Below are 10,132 nucleotides of genomic sequence, written 5' to 3'. Positions count from 1 at the left end.
ACCTTTTGAGGCCACATGCTAGTTAAATTGTGGACTTCGTGGGATCGCCGCAATCCAATTATACAAAGACATTTGCGATCACGACGTGTCATTGAGTAATAAATGCATGAGATGCAATTCATCGAGATAAATATTCGTCACACGCAAACTGTGACGCTATCTTAAATTTCATGACCAGTGTACGGAAAAAGAAATATATAGCGTAATAACAACATGGTAATGACAAGATTATAGTTAAACTAAATTTGACGGAATTCTCCCCCTAGACCGATTTGCTCGACTCATTAAGTTGAGCTTGCCTTGTCATTATTCATGTTAGAAGTCATCGCAACAGCACTCTAACCCACCATTCAGTTCGTAAAACTAGATTCCTAATTTGTATCATTTCATATCGATATGGGAGTACCACTTGCGGTCAACATAATGTTTCGTTATCTTATGACCAATACGTAATTATTTCGCATTAATATACGTTTATCGTATGTTTTGCTCGGGCTTCACGTCATTTTTGCTTTGCTTCGATTGGCTATTCATGGCATTGTGAAGATAATTCGACATTTCGGTGTTACGGGTCTTATCAAACTAGGATATACTAAATGAATAATTCATCCATAATGCGGATCAAGGCCCTGTTGGTCATAAAATGTAGTTTAGCTATTGAATTCAAATTTTCTTTTCCATATATTTCGAGTTCTCTAATTTTATGCAATTTGTCAACAATTAGTCTTGCATCGATTGCCTTAGCTGCATGACATGTCCTCGTAAGTCCAACAAAGTAACTTCGATTGTAGGAGTAATCTAAACAGAAATCATCTTGTACATCCAAAATAAATCACCTAAACTTTTTTCTTTTAAAGAAAAGGGACACAGCCCGAATATTATATCATTTATTTCCTAATAAAACATCACCCCATCGGATGCCTACAACAAAGGAACCAACCATACTGGTGGCCTCTATAGTACATGATTAACACCCGCATTGTTGAGTTGGATAACCCAATTTGCTAGTCAATCTGCATAGTTAACTCGTCTTAATTTCTTCTTTAGTCCCACCGACATTTAGCCTTTCACATCAAATATTTATGCTTCCGAACTAGGTCAAATCCCGTTAAGGCTAACAATTTAGCTGCGTTTGATCATCCGAATAAAAATCAGAATATGATAATATTTTATCCTATTTCGTGTTGAGTAGTTGTCTAGGAAATGATAAAGGGGGATACAAGGGGAATACAATAATCTTAGGGGAAGGGGTGGGATAGAGCCGAATAAGATTTGCCTTATCCATTGGTTAAGTTGCTCCCTCTTCGTCATGTCCCATCCGCCTCTCTGCCATGTGGAGCCCCCTCTCCGACGGCGGGGAGCAACTACTCCGGCAAGTATTAGCGGTGCGCAAGCAACTTCTTCGGCAAGCATTTCAAGCCATAGACAAAGACGAAGCCACTTACAACCTAAGATGCTAAAATAAGTTTGCAAGGAGCGATGATTTGGTCTTTTTAATATTTAGTTTTGTGTAAAAGTATGTGAATGATATTTAAATAAAGGTATGGAAGTAGTCATGAATGAAAATTCATATCATCAATGAAAAAAGTTTTATCCTTTATGGATCTACTTTGCCTCGAATTGTGAACTTCTTCCTGAGAAAGGTCCATGCGTAGCAATCTCATCCTTCTTTCATATAGCAATTTTGTAAACAACCCTTTTAGCAGAGCAATACAATAGACGCAAAACAAAATTCATCAATTTTACTTTAGGATCAGATCATGCTTTCGTATCATCACCTCATGTCGTGTTATGAATCATCACACACACATTACGCGAAATGATATGTAGACAATTAAGACAACATTTCAAATACATGTCCATTAGATTTGTCAAACGGGTAAATCGGGTCCGGTCGAAAATGGTTCGACCCAAATTGACAATCCTTTTTGATCCATTTCTATGCAATACAAATATGAGGATCCATACCCGATCTAACATATACCCGACCTACCTACGTTGCTTAAAAACTTCAATGTTTAACCCAATTTAAGAAACTTTGTTTCTTATAAATTTCTACTAAATTTTTTTTGTCAAAACCGTGAACCAGCTTTTTATAATTTTTTTTAAATGTCAATTTAGGTTGTTGCAGCTCCTAGCGGTCTTCCCCTCGAGCTTCGACCCGATGAGTGGCCGGAGATTTGCTACATCGACTCTAGAGAAGAGCCTCCGGATGGTACAAGTCGAGAATCATTATATTGATATCTAGTCTACCAAATAATAGATAGCAGAAAATATAAGGATATTGACTTTAAATCAGTAGAGATAGGATATGATCAATCTTTTTGATTTCTTACTCTATTCTATCCAGTTTTATTTTGACTATAAATCCAGACGACTAAATGTAGCCTTTTTGTGTTCGTGATTACACTCAAGTTAAGATCTAATTTGAACATGGCACTTTTATTTGACCACGTCATCTTTTTATAACTAAAAAATACACGTCTATTAAACGAATGACACGACAAGGCATTTTTAACGGAATATCTAAACTGGTTATATTGGGGCTGGTCTTTTACCATATACGGATTAACAAAGTCGGATCCATAAACGGCATGCTTGTCGTTTGTGTATGAACTGGTTAATCATTTTCTGATATTGGCATGATTAAACTCAAGAGGAACACCTTACCCAAAAAAAAAAAAAAAAAACACTCAAGAGGAACACAATTAACAGCTTATCTTATAAATATGAGGAAACGTCTTGAAAAACTCATAAATCTATGTATCGATAACAATTTAATCCTAAACCTTGCACTTGAATCAATTTGTTGCTCAATCTTTTGTATTTGTGTCAATTAAATTGATCCGGTTGATTTTAACTGAAAATCGCTAATATTGGCTATCTTACGTAGTATGACCAAGATTGATATGGATAATTTTTTTAATTTTTAATTTTTATTACTTTATTTGTTTATTTATTTTTTCTTTTTTTCTCTTTATTGGTGAAGCCTCTGGTCGACCATCTACATCCACAGGTGAGGGCCAACGGCCCTTGCCTAGCCTAGGTGAGGGCCAACGTCCCTTGCCTAGCCTAGGCAAGGGCTTGATGCCCTTGCTAACCAAAGTTATAAAAATAAAAGAAAATAAAAAATAAAAAATGGTAATATTGTTCACGTTAGCATCGGTTGTGTCACGTGGGACGGCTAGTGTTTGTGTTAGCAATTTTTTATGAGTATTGACCGAAAGAACCGAATTTGTACAAATACAAAATGTTTAGGATTTAATTGGTCAAATTAAAATATTTACGATTAAATTGATATCAATGCAATATAATTTGATTAGTTATATTAAATAAATAAATCATAAATAAGTTTAAATATAATATAAGTGTTAAATAGACCAATCCACCTCTATGATTCTCATTTTATTCTCTCTCGCGCTCAGTCACTCCATACTCTATTCTCGATTTGAATATGAGTTTTCTTAAATTTTATTGAATATTAGTATGAGTCGCATATGAATTGAGTCGAGTAAAAATTACTATAGCATTAAATGTAAATGGGTCAAAATGAATCGAAAGAGTCTATTGGGTCGGATCAGTTTCATCTAATCCACCCGTTTGACTGGCGCACCTAAATATCAATTACAGAAAAGGACAAGAATGCTCAGCTCCACTTGAAGCCAAGCCAACAATGCTCAGCTCCACTTGAAGCCAAGCCAACACCGACACACCCCCACGAAAGCCAAAAGCCACATGGCTACGGCTCGACGATCGTGGCTCGGTCCAGAATTACCCGTTAACCGCGCCCCAAAGCAGCACCACTGTCGAGCGACCGAAGCTTGAACTTCACTGCTCTCTCTCTCTCGCATATCCTGAAATAGAGGAAGCAGAGTCCCCTGTGAGAAGTTCAACGACCACCCACTCCTGCTGACCCTCTCTCTCTGTCTCTCTGAGGTAGAGTTTTTCTTGGATTCCAAAGCTCTCTGCTCGAACGAGCTACAGAGCCATTCCTTCCTCTCTCTCTCTCTCTCTCTCTCTCTCTCTCTCTCACCCACAGACATTTGCCTTTGCTTCCAACAGCCCAAAAGAAAGAGCAGGGTTTTCTCTCTCATTCACCTCCTGTTGCTCGGATCTGTCAAGCAACATTCCCTCCCTCCCCCCCTCCCCTCCATTATTGTGTCTCTCTCTGCTTCAACTCCAAGTCATGAGTAAAGAAGAGATTTTGAAGATCCAGGTGCTTCATCTGTCTAATCTCCCTCCCTCCCTTCAACATTTCTCTGTCTAAAAAACCGGCAGCTCATTTAAGAGCTCCCCAAGTATTTTGTTCCTCTGCATTTCACTTCACCTGTTGCACTATGTCTCTGCTTTCTTTTCTTTCTTTTCTTTTTTTTTACTCTTGTTTTTGCAATTAGTTTCTCGTTGCTTCCTCACCTCACCTGCCGTGCCCATTTGTCCTGATGAGCTCCTTTTCAGCTTCTGTGTTGTTTTACGGGTGGCTCATTTCCTGTTTGTTCTTTTTTTCTTTTTGCCTGGGTTTCTTGTTCTTGCAGACCTGCGTGCTTAAAGTGAACATTCACTGCGATGGGTGTAAGCAGAAGATCAAGAAAATCTTGCAGAAGATTGACGGTACTGCTCCTTGTCCTGTCGTTGGGTCCTTTTCGTTTCAGAACTTTTTGTTTTCACATGGATTTTTTTGGGCCAATTTTGTAATTTGCTCGTTAAAATTGTCTATAGTTGTTCTCCTTTCTTCTCTGTGGATCTGTAAAATTCTTTTTCCTCTCTTTGACCAGACTAAGTTAATTTTTCAGCATGTGCGGCCTCAAGATCCTTGTTTATTAAAACGTTCACCTGATTTTTTTTTTCCCTTTCTTTGAAATGTTGCAGGTGTGTTCAAAACCACCATAGACTCAGAACAGGGCAAAGTGACGGTTTTAGGCAATGTAGACCCAGCTCTGCTCATCAAGAAGCTGACAAAATCTGGAAAACATGCAGAGATTTGGGGCGCTCAAAAGCCCAACAACATTAACAAGAACAACAATCAGAGCCATCTCAGCAACCAGCTCAAGAACATGCAAATCGACAATGGCAAAGGTGGTGGTGGCAACAACAAGGCCCAAAAGGGTGGGAACAACAGCAACCAGCCGAAGGGAGGTCAACATCAACAAGTTCCAAACTTGCAACAGCTCCAGCAGCTCCAACAGATCAAAGGGTTTCAAGACCTGAAGCTGCCTCAGTTCAAGGACCTGAAGACGCCTTTCAAGGACCAGAGCCAGAAGACGGTGAGGTTCCATTTGCCTGAGGATGATTTGTGTGATGATGATTTTGATGACTATGACGATGACGATGACGACGACGACGACTATGATGATGAGTTCGATGATGCTTGGGATGATGCACGCCACCCTCCCAGTAAAATGAAGCCCATGATGGGGAGTGGTCAGGGGCTCCTTGGTCAAAATTTCATGCTCAATGGGATGATGAATGGTAATCATCCACAGATGATGAACGCGCAGAAGGGAGGGAATGCTGGTGGAAATGGAGGGAACAATGGATATAATGGCAAGAAAGGCAGTGGGGGCGGCGGAGGTGGAGGTGTGGCGTTGCCTGCTCAGATGAGTAGTGGTGGAAATGGTGGTAAGAAGGGAAAAGGTGGTGGTGGTGGTGGAGCTGGAAATCAATATCAAGCTGGTGGAGGTGGTGGGAAAAATGGAGGTGGAGGATTGCCTCAAGATGCCAAAGGTGGTAATAATGGTGGTAGTGGTGGGGGGTCTCATAACAAGAGCGGTCAAAATGGTGGTCATAATGTCAACAACAGTAATGGCAAAAACGGGGGAGGAGGTGGCGGCGACGGCGGAAACTATGCTGGGTTGAACTCTATGAACAATGGTAATTTCCTCATGGGGGGACCAAAAGGCATGGCTATGGGAAATGGAAATTTAGGGCAAATGGGTGGAATGAATATCCCAACGGGCCAAATGGGCAATTTGTCCATGGGTCAAATGGGTGGCATCCCGGCCGTTCAGGGGCTGCCCACTGCCGGAGCCGGCGGCGGCCCTTACTTCCAAGGTGCTTCTGGACAGGGGGTCATCCCGGGAAACCCGTATCTCCAACAGCAACAGCAGCAGCTGCAGCAACAGCAGCAACAGCAGCAGCTGCAGCAACAGCAATACTTAGCTGCTGTGATGAATCAACAGCGAGCGATGGGCAACGAGCGGTTCCAACCCATGATGTATGCCCGGCCACCTCCGGCAGTCAACTACGCCCCTCCGCCTTACCCATATCCATACCCATACCCACCGCCAGGGGATCAGTACGCCCACATCTTCAGTGATGAGAACACATCAAGTTGCAATGTGATGTGAGAGAGTTCCTGAAAGAAAAGCTCGCAACCCATGGCGGGCCGTTCTGCGGTTGATGGTGGACATCCTTTAGAGTTGGAAGAATGAGGATTGTGCACGACGGTGATGGGTTTGATCTTGACCGGAAGAAGCTAACTGAAGCTGCTTGTCAGTGGGATCATCTTCATGAGTAGCATATGCAGACCTTATTATGATGAAGTTCTAGTGAGCTTGAGAGGACTTGGAAGGTTGTTTTTGTTTGTTCATATAATGTTTATATGCTGCGAACAGAATAAAGATGGTTTTTGGAGAAGGGGGACTTGGGTGAAAAAGTAACCCCGTCTCTCTCCTAATCTCTTTCAAAACTTTCATGTATCTTGCAATTGATCATATGTGAATGTCCCCCCCGAATGTCACGGGCCAATAGTTGAGGGTCGATTTGTGCGGCGACTTTGGCTCTGGGAGGAATGCTTTTGTATTTCTTCTTGTGGATGATCAAATAAGGAGGAGTACATCTCTTTATATAGTAGAGGGTTTTTTTTTATCATAACCATTGATTTATATTCGTTCTAATCGCTCAGGTAGCATTTTCTCATCTACCTAATCACTAACAATAAATAAGAAGGTTCAAAAACATGAGACAATTACTGTCTCGTCCGCATCCGGGAATATTCTAGAAAATGGTAAAAAACCCTAGGCAAACCTAGAAGTCCAAGACGTATCAAGTCTTGGGATTCTTCTTGGCCATATGATCGACTGGTTGTGCATTGAAAACCTCGGCACGTGACATGAACATGTCGCTCTAGTAGGGGCCATGCCTTGCCTAGACCCGATTTGGCTAGGCGTGCTGGCTTGGGTCCCGGTCTTCCTTATCTTGATGCCGTCTTGGGGCTTCGATTTGGAGGGGAGGTCAAGGGTTCGGAGCGCTAACCTCTCACACCCGCCATACGAGCCTTGGGGCTTCGAATTAACACAACATCTGATGCTCGACCTGACACTTGGTATATGTGTGCACAAGGATGATATATATATTTTTTGGTCGAAACACAAGGATGAACAGCATAAGGATGATATTATCCAATGCCGTTTAATGAGTCAGGAACCATAATTCCGAGTCAAGACAAGTGAGATTCTTGAGTGAAGTATGAAATTGTCACCCGTGAAGAACTCTTGGTAGGATTATCACCTAAAATTCTTAAACACAAACCCCAATGTATCAAACACATATGTTATATATAAATGAATATGAAATTATGTTGTTTGTTTACTATACAATTGGAGATGAAGTTAGGATTGGGGAATTTGTTGGGTCCACAAAATGTGAAACTGAGAGAGCCGAAATTGTGATATTTTGGTTGTATGTGCAGGCTCGCGCCAAATGACATAAACTAGTAGTTGGATGATTAGCGAGAGAATAGGCAGTTAAAATTATTTTTTAAGGGTGGATTAGGCCTCTGGTGTAATTTTTGGGGGTAGTCCTAAATCCATTGCACATATGTCAGTTCCGTTACAAACTTTTCAGTTTTATCAATTTAGTAATACATCTTTGCACGATAATCAATGTTCTTCCAGTTAATTTTCTCCGGAAATTGCAAAGCGTCTTACGTGGCACTTCACCATATCAGCATTTTCAACAAAAATTGATCGAAAGGACCACGTTGAAATTCCAAGCAAAGGTTTATGATGAAACTGGCAAAATTGAAAAGTTTTGGACTGAATTAGCATCCATATGTTAAGTTTAGAACTGATTAGGCAACTTCTTCCGTAATTTTCCTTCTTCCTTTCAAATTTTACCATCGTCGCAACCTGAATTACTCTAACGCTAATACTATTAAAAATCTGAATGGGTACTCCGTAACACATTTGCATCAATCTAATTTTCGTCTAACAAAAGAACTCAAACGGATGCTCCTGACCAAAACAACTGGAATACGTTTTTGCATGGAGAACGACAGATATGGTATAAAAAGTGCACGTGTGACATATATGAATTTTAACGGAAATTGGATTTGCGATTGGTATGTAGTTTTGGGATTTTTTTCATTACAATTGGTTTCCATGAATGTGTCATGGGATATCATTTGAAGTTTCAAGGATATAATAATTAGTTAGGGTATTTGTGTCATGTGTAGTTAGGGGTAAATATATTATGAGAGTACTAATTTGACGTATTTAATGATATTAACCATTTTCTTCAAAAGATAAATGCACCTCGGCCTTTGGACTTTTGTTGAACATGAAATTTAGTTCTTGAATATTTTTCCTGCTAAATTGGATTGTTGATTTAGATGGAAAAATTAGCAAAAAATTCCTAAATCTACTGTAAATATGTCGATTCAATTCTAAGCCTTTTTTTGTTTGCAAATTGAGTCATAAACCTTTTATATTTGTGCCGATTCAGTTCATTCGGCCAGCCAAGCGCTGGCTTGGATAATTTTAAAAATATTTTAGTATTCTTCCTAATTATTTATTTATTTTCTTTCTTTTTCTTTTTTTTTCTTCTTCTTCCAGCCGGTCACCATTGGCAACCGGCCAAAGGCGAGTCTTGGGCTCGCCAATGGCCGGTCGCACCAGCTAGAGGATGAAGGAGAAGAAAAAACTTAAAGAAAAAAAGAGAGAAAATAATCGAAAAATTATTAAAATATTATTAAAAGTCGCCACATCGGCGTCGGCGGGTCAAGGTTGTTCGGATGGATTGAATTGACACAAATAAAAAAAGGTTTAGAATTCAATTGAAAAAAAGAGGTTTATGACTTTTTTCGTTATTGTTCTAATTTGGATGTGTGATTATAGTCCCAAACACAACATGGTGAGTTGCGGGTATCCGATGACAACCCCACAACTTTAGCGAGATGGGTTTGGGACTTTATGTCAAAACTCAAAACTCATGATCATTGTGAAATTAACAAAAATTTAATGCGATAGATTTGGGACTATAATCACACATCCAAATTAGAACAATAACGAAAAAAGTCATAAACCTTTTTTTTTAATTGAATCCCGAACCTTTTTGTATTTGGGCCAATTCGGTCCATCCGGCTAACCTTGACCTGCCGACGTTAACTATAATTAGCACCTCTCACCTCTTGATGGGAAGTATGAATCACACTCCAACAAACTGTATTTAATATTTCGATTGATCTTCGTCATAATAAGATGGGAAAATTCCATTTAAGGGCCCCAAGTCCTCTTGATTTCTCAAATAAGGGCCACAAGTGAACTTTGTTTCAAATAAGGGCTTGAAGTGCCATCATTTTTTCAAATAAGGGTATGAAGTGAATGTTGTTTCAAATAAGGGTCCGAAATGGCGATAAAATTTCAAAAAAGGGTATAATTTCAAGGGCATTTTGGTCTTTTTCTATATTTGACTTTTTCTATTTCTTTAAAATTTAATAAAAAAAATTATATATATATATATACACACGAGAGCGGGAGCCTACCCTCCCGCCTTTGGGTGCCCCCCTACCGCCGGGTTGGGGGGGCGGCGAAGGTGGGCACCTTGGCGAGGGTCGACAACCCCGTTGATCGAAGTGAAGGCCGGGCCGGCCCTTGCTAAAATCGGGAGAGGGTCGGGCCCTCTCCCAAATTTGGGTGGGGGGTTGCCGGTCCCCGCCCTAACTAGGGGAGGGGCGGCGACATGCCCTGCTCAAGGCGAGGGTTGTCGACCCTTGCCCGGATCCCGGAGAGGGCCTAATCCTCTCCCGATTTTGGCCCTTGCCTTTGGTCGGCGGGGTCGTTGGCCCTCGCGGAGGCGCCGGCCTTCGCCGACCCCCCACCAATGCTGGGCTAGCTACCACAAGTGGGAGGGGCAG

General features: G+C 40.8%; 1 protein-coding gene across 3 annotated transcripts; it reads left to right on the top strand.

The window, feature by feature from the left end:
* The first annotated feature begins 3,886 nt into the window (after positions 1–3,886).
* LOC115744908 (heavy metal-associated isoprenylated plant protein 32-like) lies at positions 3,887–6,685 on the top strand. Of its 3 annotated transcripts, none has more exons than XM_048281321.1 (4): positions 3,887–4,216; positions 4,533–4,608; positions 4,867–5,640; positions 5,677–6,685. In XM_048281321.1, exons 1-4 carry the CDS (start codon positions 4,187–4,189, stop codon positions 6,342–6,344), a joined length of 1,548 nt encoding a protein of 515 aa, XP_048137278.1. In that variant the 5' UTR covers positions 3,887–4,186; the 3' UTR covers positions 6,345–6,685. The 3 variants fall into 3 exon arrangements, with proteins under 3 accessions (XP_048137278.1, XP_048137276.1, XP_030536173.2); XM_030680313.2 differs by having other exon boundaries at positions 3,888–4,216; positions 4,867–5,753; positions 5,790–6,685; XM_048281319.1 differs by having other exon boundaries at positions 4,867–6,685.
* Positions 6,686–10,132: the final 3,447 nt, after the last annotated feature.

Source organism: Rhodamnia argentea, chromosome 6 (genome assembly GCF_020921035.1).
Source record: "Rhodamnia argentea isolate NSW1041297 chromosome 6, ASM2092103v1, whole genome shotgun sequence".
In the NCBI taxonomy this organism is placed as follows: domain Eukaryota; kingdom Viridiplantae; phylum Streptophyta; class Magnoliopsida; order Myrtales; family Myrtaceae; genus Rhodamnia; species Rhodamnia argentea.
The sequence above is the reverse complement of the archived record's forward strand: the minus strand, read 5'-3'. Positions and strand labels throughout refer to the sequence as shown.

Bases quoted from the DNA above. Each gene is read 5' to 3' on its own strand.
- LOC115744908 (XM_048281319.1), top strand. From the start codon at position 4,187: ATGAGTAAAGAAGAGATTTTGAAGATCCAG. The intron at 4,217-4,532 runs GTGCTTCATCTG...TTGTTCTTGCAG, and splicing joins AAGAGATTTTGAAGATCCAG to ACCTGCGTGCTTAAAGTGAA. The intron at 4,609-4,866 runs GTACTGCTCCTT...GAAATGTTGCAG, and splicing joins AATCTTGCAGAAGATTGACG to GTGTGTTCAAAACCACCATA.